This window comes from Thamnophis sirtalis, unplaced genomic scaffold (genome assembly GCF_051295495.1).
Source record: "Thamnophis sirtalis isolate CommonGarterSnake01/CBP01778 unplaced genomic scaffold, rThaSir2_p1.2 scaffold_3, whole genome shotgun sequence".
Lineage (NCBI taxonomy): Eukaryota > Metazoa > Chordata > Lepidosauria > Squamata > Natricidae > Thamnophis > Thamnophis sirtalis.
In genome coordinates, this window is record NW_028261383.1 from 129,729,408 (window position 1) to 129,754,955 (window position 25,548).

General features: G+C 43.3%; 2 protein-coding genes across 2 annotated transcripts in view; both read left to right on the top strand.

The window, feature by feature from the left end:
• The first annotated feature begins 6 nt into the window (after positions 1–6).
• On the top strand, positions 7–23,730 carry SIRT7 (sirtuin 7). The gene is made up of 10 exons (XM_087710082.1): positions 7–248; positions 342–479; positions 4,057–4,161; positions 5,511–5,581; positions 5,664–5,736; positions 18,559–18,657; positions 18,741–18,977; positions 22,052–22,132; positions 22,215–22,321; positions 23,276–23,730. Exons 1-10 carry the CDS (start codon positions 153–155, stop codon positions 23,475–23,477), a joined length of 1,209 nt encoding a protein of 402 aa, XP_087566208.1. The 5' UTR covers positions 7–152; the 3' UTR covers positions 23,478–23,730.
• A 1,018-nt stretch (positions 23,731–24,748) lies between these two features.
• The window catches only part of PCYT2 (phosphate cytidylyltransferase 2, ethanolamine), a 38,613-nt gene continuing 37,813 nt past the window's right edge, over positions 24,749–25,548 (top strand). The window contains exon 1 of the mRNA XM_087710088.1: positions 24,749–24,901. Coding sequence (XP_087566214.1) covers positions 24,822–24,901 — 80 coding nt within the window. The 5' untranslated portion in view covers positions 24,749–24,821. The remainder of the gene's footprint in view (positions 24,902–25,548) is intronic.

Consider the following 25,548-nt stretch of genomic DNA (forward strand, 5'->3'; position numbering starts at 1 on the left):
TCTATCTTGGAACGAAGAGCCTTGGCAACAGCAGCGAACATCATTCAGCGTCCCCAGGGCAACAAGCGGTCGCCGCCGAGCGTCGCCCGTTGCCGGAAGCGGAAGTAGCCGAACCCTCTTCAATCGATAGGAACCCGGAAACTACCCAGGGGATGGCGGCCGGTCGAAGTTTGAGTCGCTCGGAACGGAAAGCGGCGGCTCGCGCTGAGTTCCTCCGTCAAGAAGAGCAGCGGGAGCGACGGAGGCAGGTACGGCGGGGTGTCCAGAAATCAAGCCGGGAGGTTCTTCTCGAGGCGCCGGCTTGGCAACACGCCCCCTTTCCCTTCCTCTCTTTTCCACAGGTCTCCCGAATCCTGCGCAAACCGCCGGCCGACCGGAGCGCCGACGAGGCGATGCTTCTGTCTGGATGTCAAGAGATGGTGCGGGATCTGGAGCGGCTTCGCAAGAAGCGGGAGAGACTGCGACGCCGGCTAGAGGAGGTGGGTACGTTTTATAGCTGTGCTGTCAGTGCCTTTTGATGTATGCCAGCAAGGCTTGCTCGCCCCTCGGCTCCAGCGGTCTTCTTTTCCCGCCTGTGATTTATTTTCTTCATCTCCTCAGTTGACAAGTTTGATTGATGGTGGCCTTAACTAGGCAGGAGTTAAATTCTTTCCCCAGGTCTGAAATCAGCTTCAAGGTGTGTAAAATTAGCTGTGCTTTATCATCTAGGTAAAGGTAAAGGTTCCCCTCCACATATGTGCTAGTCATTCCTGACTCTAGGGGGTAGTGCTCATCTCCGTTTCAAAGCCGAAGAGCCAACGCTGTCTCAAGACGTCTCTGTGGTCATGGGGCCAGCATGACTAAACACCGAAGGCGCACAGACCGCTGTTACCTTCCCACTTCAAAGGTGGTCGCTATTTTTCTACTTGCATTTTTTACATGTTTTCGAACTGCTAGGTTGGCAGGAGCTGGGACAAGTAACGGGAGCTCACTCCGTTATGCAGCGCTAGGGATTTGAACCGCTTAACTGCCAACCTTTCTGATCGACAAGCTCAGTGTCTTAGCCACTGAGCCACTGTGTCCCATTTATCATCTACTAGGATGGGGGGCGGAAATTAGGTGATTGGCAATGAGTAGAAATATAGGCACAGTTAATTATATGCCCTCAAGTGAGTGTCTACTCTTAGTGATCATATAAATAGATTTTCTCCAGTCTGAGGATCTGATCCCTATATGGTGCTTCAGGCGATCCACCCATCAACACTGTAACTGAATGGGTCTGACTTGTGGCAGGTTAACATCTTCATTTCTCCCATCCCCTTTCTCAGCATTATAGGGTTCTGTAGAAAGTAGATCTTTGCATAATTATTATCTGAAGTATGATAATTTCAGCCTGGGCATTTGTGCCTGAAATTAAAATTCTGGATTGAGTTTCTTGATGATCCTTTTGTTTATTTTCTTACCTGTTTACGGTATTCTCAGAAGTCTTTTCCAATGTCAGTTCAAAGGTGTCAAATTTGACTTTGAAGAGCAGAATTTCCATTCTGCTTCTTCAAAACTAAATTTCGACTTCATACAGTGTCACAAGGAAAACTATTGCTTGCACAATTCTGGTCTTTAGATGCAGGATAGGGATTGGCAATGAGGACAGTAAAATTCATGCGAGCTTAGCTTTTATTAAACAATTGATGACTCCTGGATCATTCTTTCAGAGTTATTTCCTTACCAGATGGCTCAATACTTCCAACAGTGAGAATATTTATAGCTTGAGATTAAATTGTGAGGTCCTTGGTGCTCTCTGCACTTGATGGTTTTCTTGTAGATGTTTCATTACTAAGCTAGGTAACATCAGGGCTAATTAGTGCTCATCACTAGTGCTAGCACTGATGATATTACCTAGTTTGGTAATGAAATGTCTGCAAGAAATTCACTGAGCTCAGAAAGCACCAAGGACCCCATGCTTTCAGCAGTGACAGAGCTTCTAACGGCTTCTAATACTGAAAAAGCCAGGATACATTCAGAGATGTATCTGCCTTGAAATTAGCCCATACTGAACTGTATAGCACAGTCAAACATTAGCACAGGAAATATTTTGTGACAAAATACAAAATCATTTTGTAGTATATCATAAACTGTTTTATGATCATTTTGTGTCATAAAATGTTTATAAAATTTGCCAAATGTCAATTCCACAGGAGTCATGGGTCCTTGATTTTGGATGCATTCTGTAAGTTAGTCCACGTGAGGTACCTTGCTTGAAAATGTTTTGCCCTATGGTACACTGTTTCACCCAGCTAAAGTTACAAGAATGAGAATTTAAGTAGTATACAGTAATATATTAAAGAATGGCTGGAGAGTATTTTAATTTGCAGGGAAAAAACATGTGGCACAATAAATCTGTCACATCTGTAAGACTTCTGTGTTTGGGAGGTAAGATAACTAACAACATTTACCTATATTTTTCATATAAATTAAAGTTTACTACTACTGGAAAGTAATAGTAATATATTTATATTTCACTAGTACCTACAGTATTTGGTTGAATTTAGAAAGTAGAAATATTTTACTATTTTATTTTCTTTATAAATAAACATGCACAGCTTTTTATACTGTCCAAAAAACATCTCATTACATTTTTATTTTTGTTAAGGGTTTGCTTAGACACCTTTTCCATTATTACATTTTTAATGTTTCGCTTTTTAATGATTAACTAGTTTATTTAGATATGGGTATACAAAAAGCTTCAAATGTAAATTGACCATTACATGTTTAGCATAAACATCTCTGAATCTCTGTGTGCTGCTTGTGCTTGTGGTTGAAATGAACCCAAATTGTTCCATTTCCCTGAATGTCTTTCTGAAGTTTTGTTTAGCATTTACCGTGTTTCCCTGAAAATAAGACAGGGTCTTATTTTCTGTTGACCCCAAAAATAAGTACTTGGCCTTATTTTTGGGGAGGTCTTATTATTTTTGAGGTGCAGGAGGTGGCGAGTGTGGTCACCTCATGGCTGTTGTGTTGAAATATTTTTGGGAAGGATTTATTTTCAGGATAGGGCTTATTTTAGCGCATACACTCAAAAGCCTGATTGGGCTTATTATCCGGGGAGGTCTTATTTTGGGGAAGCAGGGTAAAATGGCAGAAGAAAAACTATTGTAAATTAAACAAACAAACAAACAATGGAAGTTACTTCTATAGTTTCTTTCAGGAGAGGTTTTCACTGGATTTCATTTCCAATTGTGAACTGAAGGCCTTTTGTTTCTGGAAAGGCAGATCTGGATCTAACCCTCCTTCATCAATTCAGTTGGTTGCCTTCAGTAGGCTTTAAACAACCTAATTGTCTTTTGAACTGGTTTTGCTTGTTGAGAATTTTGTGCTTTTCCTTGCTGACAGATAAAACTAGATAAGATTTCTGCCAAATTTACAGAAAAGGAACTTGTTAGTTTATCTGCATCTTTTTGGCAATTAATTTTCTTCTACTTGAAGAAGAAAGGTAGTAATTAAAGGTAGAAATAATAAAGATAAATATATTAATGAACAGTTCCGGCATGTTTCATTGAGGCACCAAGTAGATTTATAAGTACATGGTAGGAGAGCCAGTGCTTATTCAGAAAAGTATGTAATTTCTAATTTGGCTACTTGATATTGTAAAATTCAATCTCTGCTTTCATCCACATTTCATCTGCTTGAAAGAATATAAATGATGTTAAAAAGCGTTCCAAATATATTAGTTATGGTAATAGAATACATGGGAGACCTTGAGGAAAGAGGACAAGAGATCCTGCCTGGGAAACAATCAGACAAGAGGGGAAGGAGCTCTCAACAATCAGAGAAGGAAACTAAGGAAGGACCCATCCTAATGGAACAAGGAGATAAAAGTGGAGGGGAAGAAATTTGTGCTTTTAGACTGGCAAGATTGATGCTGGCCTTCCCTGGTAAAGCAGACAGGAAACACAACTAGATGAATTAAATCTATTTTATTGTAAGGCTACAATTACAGGAATGGACAAAAGCTAGAAAAGAAATTTGTGGATTTCATCGTTTTGGAAAATATGAGATTTTTACTCTTCCTTTTTTTAGGTGTGTGATGAGCCTGACGAATTGAAGAGAAAAGTCAGCAAGCTATCTGCTGTTGTCCGAGGAGCTAAACATCTTATTGTATATACAGGAGCTGGCATAAGTACGGTAAAGTTGTATCACTGTCTTTCTAAAGTCATCAGCAACTAAATATTCTTATAACTGAATTACCTATCTTGCTCATCATGTGAGAGTAGCCTTGTTTTGAGGTTTGAAAATTCTTAAACGCTCCCATGTCACACAAGTTGAAATAATTGGTTTTATCACCTTCTGTAGAAACACAACTTGAAAGCATTTTGGCATTTTAAGTTATGACTTTTATGTTGTATATTGACACTAGCATTGTGAAAGTCTGGGAAAATGGGGGGTGAGGGAAAATCAGAAAAGCTTTTCATTTTTCTTCCCATCTCTTTGGGGAAAAAATGTTATTTTTTCTGCAATGTCTTTCCTAAAAAGTTCAAAAAGATTAGATTGTTTTATGAATTTAAGAAAAGTGTGTGTTCATTGCACTCATGATAGGTAGCATTCCAAAGTTGGGTATTGATCATTGGTGTAAACTGTTTGGGTATCTTTAAAGACTGGTAGAAACAAGTAGGATTCTATATACAGTACCAATCTTCTTCTAAATTTAAATTGTCAGTAAAAATCAAACTGTAAATTGAGCTGTTCACATCTCAAAAACCCAATCTTGTTTAGAATGCAAAATACACTATATTGCCAAATTATTCACTCACAACTGATTCTGATTATGTGGATGGGTGAGCAAATACTTTTGGCAATATAGTGTATATCTTTGGAAGTAGTCCTCTGTGAGAAGGAATGCTGGAGAGGTATAAAATATGTGAATACTTCACACTTTTTGTGCTTTGGGGAAGAAAAAACTGTGACAGACAGCTAAATACTGTGAAAGTGGAAGTGAGTTCCTTGGCTGGTTGATAAATCCTCATATTTTGCATAACTATTTTATCCAAAAAAATTGGAGATGTTAAGAGAAAGATAAACTACACCCTTCCCATGTAAAACCTTCGAGCCACGCAAAACTCATTGTGACTTTTTGGCCATATCTATTCAGTTTACTTAGTAATAGTGAAGTGTTTTGCAGGTACAACACAACAGTCCTTGATCCTGCTGGGCCAAAGCAGCATGTTATATACATAGCTGTAACTTTAGAATAAACTGGAAATTGTCTGTTGTTTTGTTCAGGGTAAACATTTAAGGGATGCAGCTTGAGTTGATGGATAGATATACTATGAATGGCTTAGATCTTTGGGTGATGGCAGCATATTTGGTACAAAGAAGTAATTATCGAAGTGACACTGTTTTTTTTTTTTTTTTACAACAATCCAGTCATTTCATGGCATGGAAGTAAAAGGTAGAGATGCTTATCAATACAGGCAAGACAATGCATTCTTAAAATGAAACCAGTAGAGTTTATTTTTCTTTGTGACTCCTTACAGGCAGCTTCAATTCCTGATTACAGAGGCCCAAATGGGGTGTGGACAATGCTCCAAAAAGGGAGAAGTATCAGGTAATTGGTTCAAAAGCATTTCTTATATTACGTTGGAATCCTGGTTCTTGCTTTTCATATTCCTTTTCTTTCAATGAATCAGGGCTACCGATCTGAGTGAAGCAGAGCCCACACTCACCCACATGAGCATTGCTTGTTTGCACAACAACAAACTGGTAAGCTCTTTGATTTTCAGTCCTGCGCTTCTGAGACAGTGGTGAAAGTCAATTTTTTTTATTACTTTTTTTATGGTTCTGTGGGTGTGGCTTGGTAGGTGTGGCAGGGGAAGGATACTGCAAAATCTCAATTCCCTCCCTATTCCTGGAGCCAACCAGAGGTGGCATTTGCCTGTTCTCCAAACTACTCAAAATTTCCACTACCAGTTCTCCAGAACATGCTGGATTTCACCCCTGTTCTGAGGTCATATTCTTACAGCGACTCTTAGGTTTGCTGCATGTTGTATCTACAACATTTGTCATATTGTTTCTAGATGCTTTTATAAAAGAGAAGACATAGAGAATCTATTGAGGCCACTGTCTAAATGAGTGCTTTTTAACCTGGACAATTTTAAGATGTATGGACTTCCAACTCGAAGAGTTCCCCAGCTTGGGTTGAAATCCATACATGTTAAAGCTACTGAGGTTGAGAAATACTGGTCTAAGTCATAGATGTGCAAACTGACATGCAGAGGGGCTGGTATTTCCAACATTCTACACGTTCCCTTTTTTTGTTTTTCTTGCTTTCTTTCCGGCTTCATCCCTGTTCTGTTTTCACTATTGTGTTTCCCCGAAAATAAGATAGGAACTTATTTTCTTTTTACACACAAAATATGGCTTGGGCCTTATTATGAGGGGAGGGTTTATTGTTTTGGGGTTGCCGGGAGGCTGCTCTCTTACGAGCGGGCTCCCAAAGAGCCGGGCACAGCCTCATGGGCAAATGGCTGTGTTGCGTTGTTGCAGCAGCGCAACACACCAGCCATGAAGCAACCACACTCAAAACAGCCACCCGCCAACCAATGTTCCCTCTAATTTTTTTTCAGTGTGTGTGGAAAAGTATAGTGTTTGAGCGGCACATTTTCATGCCTGAGCACCTGAATTTTTTTCACAGATGTTTCACAGAGCAATTGATTTATAGGATCCGAATTGGAATGGAGAAAAATGGTTTTGTGCGTCCGTGTGTGTGTGTGTGTTTGAGTGAGTGAGGGATCCAGTAAGGGAACTGTGCCTATTTAGGAAAGAAGGTAAATTATTGCAAACATGATCAGTCGAAGATAAGTATGGGGACAGACTGGGCGGTAGAGAGAAATAATAAGAGTGGGAAAGAGGAAGAAAAAAAGAGGGAAGAGAGACAGAAAGAGACAGAGAAGGAGAGAGAAAGTGACAGAAGAATGGAAAAGAAAGAGAAAGAGAAGAGAAAGAGGATGAGAGAGACAGAGAGAGAAGAGAGGAAGAGGAAAGAGTAAGAGAGAACATCTCATTTCAACCCTGAGGTGCAAATATTCTCTTTGATTGGTAATTTTATTTGTCCATTTACTATCCAATACTCTTATTTCTCCTTAAGTTCATCAAGAATTCCCTTCTTTTTATTGAATTTATCACAATACCGTGAGAATAACTTTTTCAGCATAGCTTTACAGCTATTTAAAATACATAGAAATTTAAGTCACGTTTTCAGAACATTAGTCTATTTATAAGTCACTAAGTGCAAAGAAACAGAATTCAGAAAGTTGGCTTCCCTTTTTGCAATTGCCTATTGCCTGCTTAATTTTTTACCTACATTTTTGATAACTGAACTGATATTCACTCTTGACCCAAGAAGTCCATCGTAGAAAGAAACCCTCCCTATGAACTTTGTTGGGTTTCCATGGAATGAAGTTTCATCTTTTTCTCAACCATACAGTAGCATATTCTTTCTAAGGAGGATATAATAAAGATAGTCCATAATTGCCTATCAATCTAACAGTATGGCGATTGACAATCTCTCTATATTTCAATTCTAACTCTTTCAGTCTTAAAGGTTTGGGGAGGACAAATCCAAAAATTCTTTTAAAGAGGAAAAAAAATGCTTGCACAACTGCATCCATGGAGACATGTATATATACACAACACACAGAGAAACAAACTTAACAAAGTGCTAAGCCTGCCCACCAACTATCTCTCTGTCTCTCTTAATGAGAGAGGGAGAGGGAGAGGGAGTATCCCTCCTTCCTTCAGCCCAACACTCTTGCTGGCATCCCGGCCAGACGAGAGGGACTGCAGAGGGTCTAGGGCAGTGAGTCATTCGATGGGAAAGTTGCCTCTTGGAAGGAATGACCCGGCTTGGTTCCCGCTTTCGATCTGCCGCCCAACGACCGAACGGAAAAGCGAAGAGGCAGGAGAGATGAAGCGGGAGCCAAGCCGGGTCATTCCTTCCAAGAGGCAACTTTCCCATCGAATGACTCGCTGCCCTTTCCCATCGAATGACTCGCTGCCCTAGACCCTTTGCAGTCCCTCTCGTCTGGCCAGAATGCCAGAATGCCAGCTGTGCCTGGCTCTTTGGGAGCCCGCTTGCAAGAGAGCAGCCGCCCGGCAACCCCCCCTCTTCAGCTGGGCACAGCACTGCTCACCAACCTAGCGGTATCCTGAAGGCACTAAGCAACACGATCACCTTTGCCTCCCCCCCCCCCCCCCGGTTCCCACAGCTTGGCATCTTCGGGATACTGCTAGGTTGGTGAGCAGTGCTCTACCGGGCCAGAGGGGGGGAGGTTGTCCAGGGGTCTTATTTGTGGGGGAGGGCTTATATTTTTGCCCACCAGAAAAATGTGGCATGGCCTTATTATCAGGACATGTCGTAATTTCAGGGAAACACGGTACTACTACTATATGTCTTTTCTTTCTGCTATTGGCTTTCTTCTTTGACTCTTGTTTTTTATATCAGTCTTCTCCTGATAGAAAGTATGATTTTTCTTCATGTTTTTTCCTTGCACAGAAATCTCAGTGCTTAACGATTCTGAATGCTTCGCTTAGAATCTCAGTGCCAAAACAATTCCTGTTAACAGTGAGATAAGCGACAGTGTAATTTTTCATATACTTCTTATGTACAATTTTGAAATTCTTTTTAAACTTGAATAGAAGTGGTGGAAACTTTCAAAATGTGGAAGTACATTATACTTTGTAACCATAAAATTTAAAACTTAGTAGCCTTTGGGAGGGCAGTGCTTGCTTTCCCTGTAGTACATACTCTCTTTGAGACATGCTAATAGCTTTATCTGTTTTCAGAAAATTAATTTCTGACCTTTGGAATTCTTCAGGCGGCAACATTCTACATCCCGTATTCTTACATTGGGAATCCAAATAGCATAGTCATTAAATCTTCCATTTCTTTGTCTCAGACCTGAAATTGGTTTAAGATCATGGTGCTCAAACTTGATCAGGCAACCATATATTTTTTTTATATATATATATATATATATATATATATATATATATATATATATATATATATATATATATATATATATATATATATATATACACACACACACACACATATATACATATATATATATAAAACTTATATATAAGAGAAACACAAAATAAAAAATCATCTTTCATTACATCTTGTGGAAAGCGTATCCATTGGTTACAGGTATATTTTGTGTGTTTTTTCCACAATCATTACATATATTTCATTCAGTTTGGGTTTTACATTATAGAATTTATATATTTTACAATCACTATACCACAATTTTCATTTAATTAGGGTTTTAAGGACACAACCACCTACTGGCATTTTTTTCCCCCCAGTCTCAATGAATCTGCTATAGCTTTACATCTTTATACCCTATTCTAAAATAAAGTCGATTAAAAGGATACCTAACATTCCCTCTCCTTCTCCCCCTCCAAACTCACAAATTAACACTTCTGTCCATTTTACTTTTACCAGTACAACATACCTGTATATATCATTAAATATTGTCCATTAACATTTCTTTATTGTTATTGTAGTTAGCTAAAAATTATTTACTATTTTTCTCACCTCTCCTCTCCACAGGCCCAAGAGCGATTTACCTTTATAGCCATCTCTGAACAGAAATTTATTAATAAGTGTTAACAAAATAACCATTTAAAATCTAAGGCAATCTGAAAAATGTTGACATTTCTAGTTAATAGTCACAAAAAATATACATTAACATTTCCTTCTAGTTATTATAGTTAAGAGAAAAAAAACCCAATTGTTTGCTAGTTTATATCACGTCTCCTCTCTTCTAATCCAAATTATTTATATCTTCATGCCAAGATCTAAACACAAAATTTATAAAGTTTGTAAGTCTTTTAACCAGATATCAATTTACAATTTATGGCCCGGTTATTTATCCTAATTAAGGTTATCATTTCATTATTAATATCATAGTAAATTATATGTTAACGAATGCACTTTCAATGATGATCTAAAATAGTCTATCAAGTACTGAAATCTCTACTTATTAATCATCAAAAGTGAGCTAATTTTTATCATCGAATGGCATTATCAACCAGTGTCTTTCCAGTAGCAAAATGGTCCTTTCTCTCTCGCCAGCAGTTGTGTTAATTCTCATTTTAGCACCTTTTTAGAGTTTAGAACTTCTCTCCGCACTTTGTGGCTTGAAGGATCTCTCATGTAGTTTCGTTGCCCTTGAATTGTTATTAATGTAGGCTTAACTTTTTTATCAAACATATTTCTGGATGAATTTGTCTTCTTAATTCTCCTGTGCGCTGCTTGGGGAATCCAAGCATGGGTAACTTTGTCCATTAGCCTAGAGACTGAGTTATGTAAATGTTGACCACCCCTCCTCTGACTGGATGGGTGAGTTTTTTAACTCAGTCCAGCCTGAAGAGACGTATCTCAATTTTCTATAGACTAATCGACAAAATTTCATCTGTTTACTGGATTCTGAGATCACTAGGAACGTTAAAATTGGGTTATTGTAGGACGGAAGGTAAAGGCGACAGTTCGCTGTCAGCCAACCTCTTCGGCGTTGGACTTATTGCCTGAGATCAGCAGCTGCGGGGTTCACAGGAGCCATTGTGCCCTGGTGCAGCAGCCGCTTGTTCTGAGTGTGGGATCGGTTCGCCGTTTCCCTTTCTTGCCGATCGCGCGCGCCCTGGTTTGTTTCGCTACCCCGCGCCGCCTCGCATCGGAAACGATCTGCCTGAGCGGCATGGTCTATTCCCAGGTCTCCCTTTACTGCCATTGTTGCCCTTGTTTTATCGGAGCTGCTGCGGGCTCGCTGAGGTGATTGCGCTGCCGAGAGCCATCGTCAGTTGGGTTTCCAATATGGAATTGGAATGGAATTTTATTATTTATATGCCGCCCTTCTCCGGGAGGACTCAGGGCGGCGAACAATTCAAAAGGGGAAAAAAAGGGGGACATAAAAAAAAAACAACGAAATACAAATAATAAAAATAAGCAACAGTCGCACAACCATACATGTCTAGAGGGGAGGGAACTTATCACCCCCAGGCCTGCCGGCAAAGCCAGATTTTGACGGCTTTTCGGAAGGCCTGGAGAGAGGTGAGGGTCCGAATCCCTGCGGGGAGTTCATTCCAGAGGGCCGGAGCTACCGCAGAGAAGGCCCTCCCCCGGGTAGTAGCCAGATGGCATTGGCTGGTAGATGGAACCCGGAGGAGGCCAAACCTGTGAGATCTAATGGGTCTGTGGGAGGTAATTGGCAGCAGGCGGTCTCTCAAGTACCCGGATCCAATACCATGAAGGGCTTTATAAGTTATGACTAGCACCTTGAAGCGTATCCGGAGACTGATCGGTAACCAGTGCAGCTCGCGGAGGATAGGTGTAACGTGGGTGTACCGAGGTGCACCCACAATCGCTCGCGCGGCTGCGTTCTGGACGAGTTGAAGTCTCCGAATACTCTTCAAGGGCTGCCCCATGTAGAGTGCATTGCAGTAGTCCAGTCTTGAGGTCACGAGGGCGTGAGTGACTGTTGCGAGTGCCTCCCGGTCCAGGTAGGGACGCAACTGGTGCACCAGGCAAACCTGGGCAAATGCCCCCCTGGTCACAGCCGACAAATGGTGCTTTGAATTTCATGCCTCTGTTACGGTCGCCATTTGGGAACCGGTCTTTTCGCACGTGCTCAGGAACGGCCGGAGGAGGAGTGTCGTGCATTTCGTGCCCAGGCTGTAGCGCTGCACCAACGGCTCCTTCTCTTTCCCTCACTTTCGGCTTGCTGGCTTAGTGAAGAGGTCGATTCATCGCAGCTCGTCCATTCACGTGGTGCCTTGTGCGGTGGTGCAAATTCGTGGCGCTTTACTATTCCTGTATTACAATGGCTGATCAGACCATCTGCGGAGGTACTGTAGAGCCCCCAAGTGACTCCCGCTCCCCTGGTGACTAGCCCAAGGCCTGGCAGGGCCGTTACCAGGGCCTCCAGCCAGAAGCCCCGGGCTTCATCCACAGCTCCGGATAAGTCCCACAAGCGCAGGGATAAGTCCAAGGCGACTAAGGCCTCTGGGGGAGCTAGCATTTCACCTCTGGTGCTAATTCCGCAACGGGCTTCTCCTGTGCTTTCTGCAGAGCACCAAGGTTGGTTCCCTGATATTCAATTGCCCCGGGCATCTACTTCTGAGGAAGGTTATTGGGGCCCCAATCCCCCCCGGTTCTTTCGGAAGCGAGTGTGGCCTCAGCTCACATAGCTCCATGTGCGGGCCCTCGGCTACGTTTACTCCTACCGCTGCAGGCCTCAGACCAATGGAAGGCCAGGATCTGGGCCTTCCCCCTGATCTTTACCAAATGATCTCCTCAGCTATTTCTAGGGGCATGGATGTGGAGCTGCATTGTAGATCCCAGGTTCCTAGGGCTACTGGTGCCCAGACTGGCCCTGATCCCCAGACCATGCAGGCGGATTTATCAATCCCTCAGACAGACCCTCCTTCGCCTCTACCCTCAGTTTATAGTGAGGATTCGGTCTTGGTGGAGGAAGGTGAGGTGATAGGGATTTTTCTGATGATGAAGGATTGGTGCTGGATCAGCCTAATTCTTCTGGATTATTTCGCCCCACGCTGTTTAAGTCTTTATTGCATAAGGCGAAGACCACCACTCACATGGGGGAGGCAGCCTATCAGGCTAGCACTGCAGTTGGTCTGTATGCAACTGAACGCGTTTTTGCTGAACAGGTTTCACAGCAGGAGGTTATTCCCTCCCCCAAGCTGTTTCTAGATCTTGTTCAAAAGCAGTGGGATCAACCGACTGCGGTTACCCCGCCCAGCAATGGGGATAGGAAATTGTACACTTCCACTCCAGAATTAGAAGGTATTCTGCAATTCCCAACAGTGAATCCACCTGTTGCTGCCCTAGCTTCCCCAGCTTTAATTCCATCAGAGATTTCTGAGGGCTTGAAGGCGGAAGACCATAAGGCTTGCCCCCGATGACATGCGCCTACACCAAGATGTTACCAAACTGATGGCAGCCCTGGAATTCTCTGCGGAGAATTCTTAATGCAGCAAAATTTGCATCTCGGGCTTTCGTTTCCAATGTTGCGTCCCGGCGTTTGCTATGGCTTCGCCATTGGCAGGTTGACGTTAAATCCAAGTGGCGCCTTGCTTCCACGCCTTTCAAAGCTGGGGCCTTGTTTGGATCTGTTCTTGACCCAATTCTCATTGAAACGGGGGATAAGTGTAAGGTACTCCCTTCCACCAGTGGGCGCACTAACAGGAGACAGCAGCCTTACAATAGGTGCCAGCCCTTTCGGGCCGGAGATTCAGGATTCACTACCGCCCCTTATGTTCCCCACTATAACAGGGCCTTTACCCAGCCGCAGGACCGCGGTCAGGATCGCACGGGGGCCAGGGATAGGGGCTGCCAGCAGAACCAGGCACAATCCCAGGCCAGAAGGCATTTCGTGGGGCTGGCAACCGGTCCTTTCGGAGATACCGGTGACTCACAAGAGGATGAACCCATTGGCGGGCGTCTCCTGGCCTTCGCTCATCAGTGGGCAGAAACCACGTCCGATGCCTGGGCCCTTCAGGTCGTGAGGCTGGGCCTCACTCTAGAATTTCTCTCCATTCCCCCGAGACGGTTCATCAAGTGCCCTGTACCCAGGAGTCCTGTGAAAAGGCATCTCATGGACACTGAAATACAACACCTTCTCTCCATCAACGCCATAGAGCAGGTTCCAAAGGGTCAGGAGGGGCTAGGTTTTTACTCCATGTTATTCCTAGTGCTCAAGAGCTCGGGGGGATGGCAGGCCATCCTAGATTTGAAAAGGCTCAATCTGTACATCAAGTATCAAAAATTCAAGATGCAATCCTTCAAAAGCATCTTGGCACCCATCCGCCAGGGTGACATGATGACATCAGTCGACATCACCCACCCTGTCTGCTTTACCAGGGAAGGCTCCCACCCAAGCCTCTCAGGTCCCTCCAGTGGTGGACATCCTCCAAACTTCTCAAGGGGTGTCCATTCAAGGAACCAGACTGCATCCAAATTACAACGGATGCCAGCCTATTCGGGTGGGGGGCCCATGCCCTGGACCGAGTCGCACAGGGCCGATGGTCAAGTCAAGAGCTGAGAAACAGCATCAATTGACTGGAGCTCCGTGCCATCCGCCTAGCCCTCCAAGAGTTCTGGGACATAGTGTCACACAACCACTTACCGGTCTTGACCGACAATGTGGCCTCCAAGGCCCATGTCAACCGCCAAGGGGGCACCCGCTCCAGGGCCCTGATGCTGGAGGCGGAGAAGCTACATCACTGGGTGGAGAACAAACTGTTGTCAATTTGGGCGGAACACATCTCGGGTGTTTCCAACACACAGGCGGACTGGCTGAGCAGGGCCACCGTGGATCAAGCGGAGTGGCAACTCCACCCTGACCTCTTCCAGGAGCTCTCTCGCCGGTTCGGCCAACCCGAGGTGGACCTATTTGCACAACCTCACAACTCACAACTACCACGATTTTACACCAGGTACCAGACTCCCGGGGCGGAAAGGGTGGATGCTCTATGCAGCCCATGGCCGGCCGGCCTTCTTTATACCTTCCCACCTCTCCCGATCCTCCCATCGGTCATTCAAAAGATCCTGACGGAGCAGGCGGAAGTTCTGTTGGTAGCACTGATGTGGTCCCGACAACCCTGGCACACAGACCTCGTGCACCTGTTGGTCTCACATCCGTGGAGGATTCCGGACGACCAGATCCAGTTCAACCAGGGAGCTCTCATCCACCTGAACCCCCAGCTGCTACAGTTAGCCGTGTGGCACATGAGCGGGCTATTCTAACCGGTCTCCACTACTCAAGTAAGGTTATTGACACTATTCAAGCGGCCCATTGTCCATCTACTACACGTATATACAAGGCCACCTGGCAGGCCTTCTGCAGGTGGTGCCGCTGCACCGGAACTGACCCTATCAAGGCTTCGGTGCCCAAGTCTTGGACTTTTTGCAAACGGGACTTGACAAGGGCTTAGCGCCAAACACACTTCGCCGGCAGGTCACGGTCTTGTCCACGGTGACTAGGGGCGGCCAGGGCCATCCATTGCCTCAATACTCACGGGTCAAGTCCTTTCTAAAGGGTGCAGCTAATCTCAGACTTCAGACTGTGCACCGTTATCCTACCTGGGACTTGACTTTGGTTTTCAGGGCTCTCACATCTTTGAGCCCATTCAATCCATCAGCCTCCGGTTGCTGACGCTTAAGATGGTGTTCTTGGTAGCCATCACATCGGCCAGGAGGGTGTCTGAGCTGGCAGCGCTCTCAGTTGGCGCGGACCTCTGCATATTCCATCCCAACAGAGTCGTCCTTCGTTTGGATCCGACCTTCCTTCCAAAGATCAACATGTTGTTCCACAGGGCTCAGGAGCTTGTCCTCCCAGACTTCTGCCCATGCCCTTCCCATCTGCAGGAACGCCAGTGGCATCACTTGGATGTCCGCAGGACTCTTCGACGCTATGTGAAATGCACGGCGTCGTTCAGGACGTCGGAGGCGCTTTTTGTTTCATTCCAATCATCATCCATGGGGCAGAAGGTGTCTTCCCATACCATTGGCCTATGGTTAAAGGCGTGCATCACTCTTGCTTATGACAGCCACTCCCAACCGGTTCCCAGGAGCATTACTCCGGATTCTACCAGGAGTGCGGCTACCACAGCAGCCTGGGCTATGCAAGCCTCAGTGGAAGAGATTTGCAGGGCAGCTACCTGGTCGTCGCAATCACCATTTATTAAACATTACAAGGTTGACATGTATGCCTCGGCTGAGGCCTCCTTTGGGCGGCGAGTGTTGCAAAGGGTACTCTTCTCCAGAGGAACCTGACCAGCCTAGGTCGACATCCCGTCCTGGAACTTAATTGCTTTGGCATGTCCCATGCTTGGATTCCCCAAGCAGCGCACAGGAGAATGACTGTTGACTTATCCTGAACGGTCCTTCTATGTGCGCTGCGAGGGGAATCCAAACCTGCCCGCAATTTCGGCTGGCCGGGGCTATCTCAAGACTCTGACTCGATGACTGACCTTGTTCTGCTTAATGACTTGACTTACTCTGGACGTGACTGTTAATACCTTGTTCTTGGCCACGGCCATAAGTGACATTGCCATACATCTTTCAACGGCTGACTTCGTACAAAACTGACCCATCCAGTCAGAGGAAGCGTGGTCAACATTTATATAACTCAGTCTCTAGGCTAATGGACAAAGTTAATCCATGCTTGGATTCCCCCTCGCAGCGCACATAGAAGGACCGTTCAGGTAAGTCAACGGTCGTTCCATCCTTTTCGCTCTTTTATTTTCTCCTGCATCTTGGAATTTGGGAGAAAGCTCCAAATTGTCAAAGTCACTTTTCCAACTTGCATTCTTTTCAATTTCACTCACATTTAGTCCATTAATGGGTTCATCTAAGGACTTGTCTTTGTTTTCTGTATTTTCAATCTCTTCTTTAATCTCTGGAGCTCCAACCCTCTCCTCTTTTACTGTGGTACCCCATAGTCTGTCCCATTTCTTGTCAAATCTTTCAAATTCTTCTGAAATGTTTTGGAGACCAGCCAGGATGTTTTGGATTATTAAGTTTTCTTCATCTGAATATTGATCCATTTTTCAAAATGCAAAGGAATGTAAAGAAAAAGAAAAAGAGAGAGGAATCTGCCACTCTAGCTTGTCAAAGTTTTTTGAAGAAAATATCTATATTTATTTTCAATCTTAAGCACAAGTTCTTTTGTGGTTTTCTATGTAGAAGGGTTGTTATCTCTTTCTTTCCTTTTCCTTCTCTTGCCAAAATAGTTTCCAGAAGCAGCAGCAAAATTCTGTTCACGCCCTTGAGTCTTTATCAGATTTTATAAACAAGTTCCAAACCCTTCCCTTGCAAAGCCAGTGAAGTCAAATAGAAAAGAACAAAGGATACGTTGTTTCAAAACAGGAGAAAACTTCAAGCTCAGGCTTTCAAATGGCAGATTCAATTATTTTTTCATTATGCTTTTTCCTTAAGTATCTTTAGTGTGATTTTATAACAAATAGAATTTGTTAAAGTAGGAATTTTTTTTTTAGTTTAAACCAGGAGAAACAGTTAAGGTAGTAGAAAGAAAAAACATAGAGGAAAAAAGATCAGTCTATACACTTCATGCGGAGAAACGGGAAATGTTGCAATCACTTCAATCCACAAAATATCGTTACAAGCAGGAACAAAAAAATTTCTAAGGCAGTCCAATAGGGATTAAATTTTCTGCTTTATTCTTGCTTAAAGGACTAGTTATTATTATTGTTTTTAAAAAGGGTTTCTTAGGGCAATCTTGAGAAAGAAAGAAAAAACCTCACCAGAAGCTTTCACTTCTTCTCTTCCTTTGGGAGCCGTCTCCGACTATGTTAGCCCGGGGGCTGCCTATTTGCTGCTGGTTGGAAGCACTACCCTTGGGTCGATCAGGGACTTTGCAGTGTCCCTGCAACCAGCAAGGTTTTGTCTTCCCAGTCACCGTCTCTTCGGGATGGTTTAGGTCCTGCCGGACCGTCCAAGGGCAAAAGTGTCATCGGCAGGCTCGGACAGTCGAGTCCGCATGATGTGCCGTCGCGATGTTGGCTCCTCCTCCGATCAGGCAACCATATTTACCACTATCTATAGACTACTTCCAATCTGGAAGTTAGCGAGTTCAAAACAATTTTATTTCCTGCTGCCCATCAACAAAACAAGTAAAAGCTGTCCTTGAGTTACAACCATTCATTCAGCGATCATTTGAGGTTAGGATGGCATTGAACAAATTGTGATTACCATCAGTTCTCAACCTCACAGTCATGATTGTGATCTGAGTGCTTGGCAATCCATTCACAATTACAACTGGTTGACAAGCACTTTTTGGTCACATAATCACAATTTGCAATCGCCCCTGCTGATTTCCCCCAGAAAATCAATGGGGGTTGAATTTTTTTGAAATTCAAGGTTGCAAGTCATTGAGGTAAGTCTTCCTCACTGGGGCATCCTTCTTAGCCCCTCTGTACTTGTACAACCCCTCACACATCCTCAACTCACATAGCTCCTTTCATGCACCCCTTTTTGCACTGTCCCTGAGTCTCCCTCACATCCTTGTGCACCCTTCCCTGTGCTGCATCTTTTGCACGTCCTCCCCTGCATGCCCATGCCCCCTTGCTCCCTCCCCACCTGGGAAGCAACCACTTACCTGCCTGTGGGCCTGGCACTTGCAACTTCCTGCTGGCTTCCCCATTGATTTTGTTCATGAAAAGCTGGCAGAAATCTGCCTTGCCTAATGACTATGGGATTCAGTTAATGATGACAGCCAGGGCTGCAGGAACTGTTGTCACTAAGTGATGTAGCCACAGTTTACTACTGCTTAGCAGTGAAAATTTCAGTTCTAATTGCTGTCATAAGTTAAGGACTACTGTAGTGAGAAAAAGAGGTTAAACTCTTTTGTACATTATAAGGATTTTGTTATTGTATTTTGAATGTGATTGAGCAAGGACAAAGGAAAAGAGGAAAACATCTTCTCTTACTGTCCATGATACTATTTCCATGTTCATCCCATTTTCTTTTCTTTTTAGGTGAAGCATGTAGTGTCTCAAAACTGTGATGGGCTTCACTTGCGCAGTGGCCTCCCTCGAGAAGCCCTGTCTGAGCTGCATGGAAACATGTACATAGAGGTGAGTGCTTGGACAGGACGAGATTTGGTGCATTGTCATAGAAGAAAAATGCTAATACATTCTATGATTCCATCCCAAACTAGGTTTGCACATCTTGCACACCCAATCGTGAATATGTACGAATATTTGATGTGACAGAGCGCACAGCCTTGCATAGGCATCAGACTGGGAGATTATGCCATAAATGTGGAGCACAGCTGAGAGATACAATTGTACACTTTGGAGAGAAGGGTATTTTACAGCAACCCTTGAACTGGGAGGCAGCAACAGAAGCTGCTGGCAAAGCAGACGTGATCCTTTGCTTGGGGTCTAGCTTGAAGGTAAAATTAAAGAAACATCTTTGCACATCAGTGCAAAAGTGTTATGATTTAAGATGTATTCTTTTATACTATGTATGGGAAGATTTTGGAACAATACTTCAAATGATGAATTAGCATATTTTGTGGAGTATAAGTCGCTCCAGAGTATAAGACGCACCTTAGTTTTGGGGGAGGAAAATAAGAAGGGAAAAAATTATGCCTCTGCCTACCTGCATCATGGTATTCAGCTGACACATGGTAACATGTCAACCAATCAATAGGCATAGCAACTCAGCCAATGAGGGCTGTTTGGACTCTGAATTTTGCTGTGTGAGCAAGAAGGATACAGGAAGGAGCTTGGCTTAGCCGAGAACTGAAAGTGAAACTGCTTGTGTTTTGCTTGTATTTACTGCTACCTTGGAAAACCTGTCTTTGATAATGTATATTATTACTATTTTGAATCATGCTGAATCAGTTACTGTGCTTTCTGAATGTGGTTGCTGCTGCAAACTCTACTACTCAGGTCAGCTTCAACACTTATTGCAGCCGATTCAGCACAGCTGATTGGCAGGTGGATCAGACTACTGGAATACTCCCAATCAGCTGTTCCAGGCTGCAGGGATTGCCACAAACCATCATTTCCTCCATGCCTTACATTTTTGGCCTCTGGTGGAGGTGATTGGGGCTACATTTGATGTATAAGACGCACCCAAATTTTCACACTCTTTTTTGGAGAGAAAAGGTGCGTCTTATACTCTGAAAAATACGGTAATTGAGAGTTTATTTTGTAGTTTTCAAGGTTCAGCTTGCAAAAATAGAAGTTTTTGAAACCACACACAGGTAATCCTTGACTTACGACTACAACTGAGCTCAAAATTTCTGATGCTAAGCAAGGCAGTTGTTAAGTGAGTTTTGCCCCATTTTACAACCTCTCTTGTCACAATTGTTAAGTGAAACACTGCAGTTAATTTAGCAGTATGGTTGTTAAGTGAATGGCTTCCCCATTGACTTCATTTGTCAGAAGGTCAAAAATGTCATCTCATGACTTGGGGTACTGAAACTTATAAATTTGAACCAGATGCCAAGCATCTGAATTTTGTTCATGTGACCATAGAGATGCTGTAACAGTTGTCAGTCATAAGTTGCTTTTTTTTAATGCCATTGTAATTTTGAACGGTCACTAAACGAACTGTTGAAGGTCAAGAACTACCTGTCATTGCCTTCCTAATTATCCCTTCAATATAATCTTGCAGATTCTTTTTAGTATAGTAGCAATCAAATCATGTGCTAATCTTTTTCCTTTTATCAGTGATCTATATTTTGGTAGATATGCTGAAAGTTAATGAATACAGATTTGGACTCAGCAGGAAATGAAGCTCCTAAAATTATATTTGAAAAGGAAAAGATAGTATTTCCCCCTAGAATTTAAAAACAAACAGTAACTTAGTACAGGTAGTCCTCAACTTACAATGATTCATTTAGTGACTGTTCAAAGTTACAACAGAAAAGTGCAAAAGTGATTTAGGATTATTTTTCACACTTATGATCATTGCAGCATTCCCATGCTTATGTGATCAAAATTTAGACGCTTCGCAACTGACACATATTTATGACAGTTGCGGTGTCCTGGAGCCACATGATCATCTTTTGCCATCTTTTGGCCAGCAAAATCAATGGGAAAGCCAGGTTCACTTAATAGCTATGTTATTAACTTAAACAACTGCAATAATTCACTCAACACCAATGGTTAGAAAGGTCACCAAAAGTGGTCATAGGTTGAATACTACCTGTAGTTTCCAAGTAAAATAATATGCTTTAACTGCTGGTTTGCTATTTATTATTCCCCAGAAATAAAATGTCATGCAACAGGCACTGTTAAAAAGAAAAGGATTCTCAAATGCTCCATTGGAAGTATTGAGAAAGAAGATTTGATAAAGCCCTGTAGAAAAGAACAGGTCTGGGTTTTTTTTTCTTGTATTAGTACAATACTATTCTAAGATCATTTGCTCCCTTTTTCACTAGGAAAGTAGCCAAGAGCACCAAGTAAATATGCTCTTCTTGAAACATTTTGAGCAGACTGTATAGTTCAGTACAAGACCAGAAAGGGTTTGAGAATTGCCTAGTCTATAGGTAAATTCATCTTAAAGTAGGTATGGCCTACTTCAGTAAATGCCCAGTTGTACACTAATTCATTACTTTTTTCAAAGCTAAAGTTCATATTTGGAAGCTTTTACACATGTTTGATTTATAAGTTATAGACTTTGACAAACTTTTTTTGTTTAAGAACATAAAAGCTGTACTGAGTCACCCTAAGATAACTTTCCTCCAACCCAATACTTTCCCAAGATAACGTTCTCAAGGTATGTGGGGACTGTATCGCTAGAATTCTGATATATTAAATATGAATACAAAGTTCTTCATAAGGATCTCAACAACTGGCACTTGTCAAGTAGGACCACAAGGTGCTCTGCTCCTTATCTCAGTTTCTTTCTCACCTTTAAACATGATACACTTTGGTATATCATATTTAAAGAGAAGAGTTCCTGATACCTTTGGCAGCAATTTTAGTTTTCCATTAACTCAGGCTGTAGTTCTATACATATTTTCCTATCAGTAATCTCTGTTAAATGTTATCAGATATGTTTTAAAATAAACTTATATAAACTTACATTGCTAGCTATACTTGTAATGGTAGGCGCGGGAATTAGTAAGAACATTTTTCAGGTATTCTGACTTTAAAAGTTTCTCCTTGAATTTGAGGTAGTAACATTTGGGTTCTAACATAATATTGTATCTTGGCCATTTGTTCTTGGAATACTGTACTTATGCATGTTACTTGGTCCAGAATTTTTCTTTTAAAAAGTCCTGCAGATGACTTGGTAACCCAGAATCCTGGAATAATAGGTCTATAAGCAGATGGTTGTTCTCACTGCCCCACTTTCCTTTTTACTTTGGGGAAATCTGCAAATAAGCATTGGAGGAAGTCTCCGTATATAAATGACATATCATGGGGTCCTATACCATGATATCTGAAAATTAGGAGGTACATTCACTTTTTAGCAGTAACAGATGCTGTGTTGTCCTTTTTCCAACAGGTTTTGAAAAAGTATCCACATTTATGGTGCATGAGTAAACCACCCAGACACCGCCCTAAACTCTATATTGTAAATCTCCAGGTGAGTATATATTGGAACAGAGCATAATGTACAGATGCATGTGCTTACATCATAATCCAATCTTAATCTATTGTATTTGCAGTGGACACCAAAGGATGATCTCGCAGTCCTAAAACTTCACGGAAGATGTGATGATGTGATGAAGTTATTGATGGATGAGTTGGGACTTCCCATTCCTTCCTATGATAGGTCAGTGACAACCAAATGTGTTCAGTGTCACTTTTGTTCAGTGTCAAGTTTGGTTAGTGTCATGATGCCCTTGATAATATAATTTATTTTGATTTATTTGGAGGCAGAGTTTGTCATCCAAAGTTGTAAGGAAGATGGGGTGGTCCAAATCATGCTATCGTTGAATATACTGTATTTTCCAGAGTATAAGACACACTTTTCCCCCCTAAAAGAAGGTGAAAATTTGGGTGCGTCTTATACACCGAATGTAGCCAAAAACGCAAAGCACGGAGGAGGCGATGGTCTGTGGCAATCCCTGCAGCCTGGAACAGCTGATTGGGGTATTCTGAGAGGCCAATTCCCCCGCCAATCAGCTGTTTGTGCTGAATCAGGCTGCAATAATGTGTTGAAACTGACCTGGCTGTTCATTTGCTGCAAGGACGTGTCAGAGTTTGCAGCAGCAATCACATCTAGAAAGCACGCACAAGTAACTGATTCAGCAGGATTCAATAACTTCTCTTTATATATAACACATGAAGTAAAAATATACAATACCAAAAGCAGGTTTTCAAACATGGTGGTTCCAACATGGTAAATACAAGCAAAACACAAACACAGGAGTTTCAGTTTCAGAGATCAGCACAGCATGCAGCTTTAGTACAGAACAAACCAGGCCCAGGCACCTTGCTATCTCCTTCCTTATTGCTCACACAGAAAATACTGTTTCAGTTTCCAAACAGCCCCCAACTCTCTCACACATTGATAGGATGCTAGCCAGATAAATACTATGGATGCTGGTAGGCAGAGGCAATTTTTTTTCTTATTTTCCTCCCCAAAAACTAAGGTGCGTCTTATACTCTGAAAAATACAGTATTTGCATAATAGTTCAAAATGTAAGCTGCTACTTTGGTTCAAGACACTTATTCATAGGTAGCTGTGTAAATTAACATTACATATTATCATGTTTGTCTGTAGAATGAAAGACCCCATTTTTTCTCTGGCTGTTCCTTTGCAACCTGCAGAAGAAAGCAGTCATAGCCGAAAACTCGTGGCTCCACCAGCAAGTCTTCATGAAGTACAACTGGGAGAGGAACAACACATGCATCCAGATCCACCCTCTGGTGGCTGGTTTGGCAGAGGCTGTGCAAAAGGCACAAAGAAGAAAAAGAACTCTTGATAACAGATTAAAAAAAAGATTTTGAGGACCAACTATAGTTGCTAAAATCAGGGCAAGAAATGACATCTGCACTAGACTTCATCAGGATTGCTGGGCTAACTGGAAAAAACCACAGCTGCTATTTTCATAGAGATTTTTTATAATTAGCTGACAAGGACCAAAGCTTAGCTTGGGTTTCTGCCATCTAAGGGGAGGTTGGCTTTTAATACTCAGGGCTGCCAATTAACAATTATTAATAAAATTATTATAAATGGCTGCTGGCAGTTGTTTGAGTATGGCTCTTTTGGTTTTGATGTAATTATGAGCATCAAACTTGATCACATCACGGGCTGGATCATGACATATTGCGACGGTTTTTGCCTTTGCTGAGCTGGGGTGGGCGTGGCCTGCACATGACATACTTGGCCCACAGGCTGCCAGCTTGTGGCTATGTAGTTGCTGGTGTAGATGCTGTACAGGTAGCCCTTGAATTATGACCACAATTGTGCCAAAATTTATGTTGCTAAGTGAAACATTTGTTAAGTGAGTTTTGCCCCCCTTTACGAATTTTCTTGCCAGTTGTTAAATGAATCATTTCATTTGTTAAGTTAGTGACATGGTGGTTAAGTGAATCTGGACTCCCTATTGACTTTGCTTGTCAGGTCGCAAAAGCTAATCACATGATCCCAGAACACTGCAACTGTCTTACATAGGAACCAGTTGCCAAGCATCTGAATTTTGATTGTGTGACCATGGGAATGCTGCAAGGGTCGTAAGTGTGAAAAATGGTAATCAGTCACTCTTTTGAGTGTTGTCATAACTTTGAACCATCACTAAATGAACTGTATGAGGACTATCTGTATTCCACCACCCATTTAGGTCAGCGATTTCTATATTAAATTCTGCCTGTGAGCAGAGCTCTGTTCCTAGAATAGAAACAGAAATAGCATATTGGAAATCTGCCTTTGTAGATCTGCATCTCTGCTGGCTTTTTCACATTTTAGAATGGATGCATCTTCAAAAAGCCACATGCAGTAAGTAAGAGTGAAATGGCGTTAAGGGAAATTCCCTGTTCTCCAATAATTTGTGGCCTGGCTGGACAGCAGAAAAATGCGAGTATCTCCCTCCTGCCACAGGCCAGCCGGCCGACCAGTTCAGTGCCCCCTGACTGCCCCCCTCCAGCGCTTCCCTTTCAATCCAAGCGGCTTTTCGGAAGGGGCGGGGCCTCTGGGGACGTAGCCAGCGAGGCGGCGCTTTCGGCAGCTCCGGCTCCTCCCTGGTCACGTGGCAGGGGGAATGTCCCGGCCTAAGTGACAGCGACGGTGTCAGGACGGCGGCCGTCTGTTCGGCACACTCCTGCTCGAGATGCTGCGGAACGGAGCTGCCGGAGGCGCCTCCTCTTTCAGCGCCGCCGCTCGGCCTGTGCGCGTCTGGTGTGACGGATGGTGAGTGTCCCTTCCAGCGTACAGATGGGCCTTGTAGTTGGGATATGCTGCTAGCCTCCGCATTTCTATGGCAACCGTCTCTCCTCCACGGCGTCGAGGAACTGCCGCGCCGAAACGGGTCCCCATGGCAACGCCCCTCACGCTTCCGCTTCGTTTGAACGGCTCCTCTTGGAGGTTTCTCAGCGGCCCCGTCCGTGCCCGGCTCCTGTGCTGCTCCCGCCCAGGCTCGTTGGCCGGGAACATTTCTTTCCCGCTTAAGGGCTCGTTTATGTACACTGGGGGGGGGGGGGTGTTTTTGCTGCCAGGGTTCACCTGGGGCTACGGTCATAGTTAGTGCGCCTAGATCTGGAGACTCCACCAGAGCTAAATTTACGTCAAAGCTATGATTGACGGGGGGGTGGGTGAGGGAGGCCTGTGTGGTATATGGTTGAATCGCGGGAGTGTTTTGCTGCAGCTCATCTTTTGGCAAACGCCACTTGATTTCTTCAGCATTTTTGGTGGAGTCTTTTGGCATCGTTTGGCGGGAGGAGGGGGAAATGCTTGAGGTTTCTGTCTGCCAGATGTGCTCATTAAGGACAGAATCTGTGATGTGTCCGAACATGTGTGTGCAACCAGTAGACATTCATAAGCAGGCCATTTGCATCCAT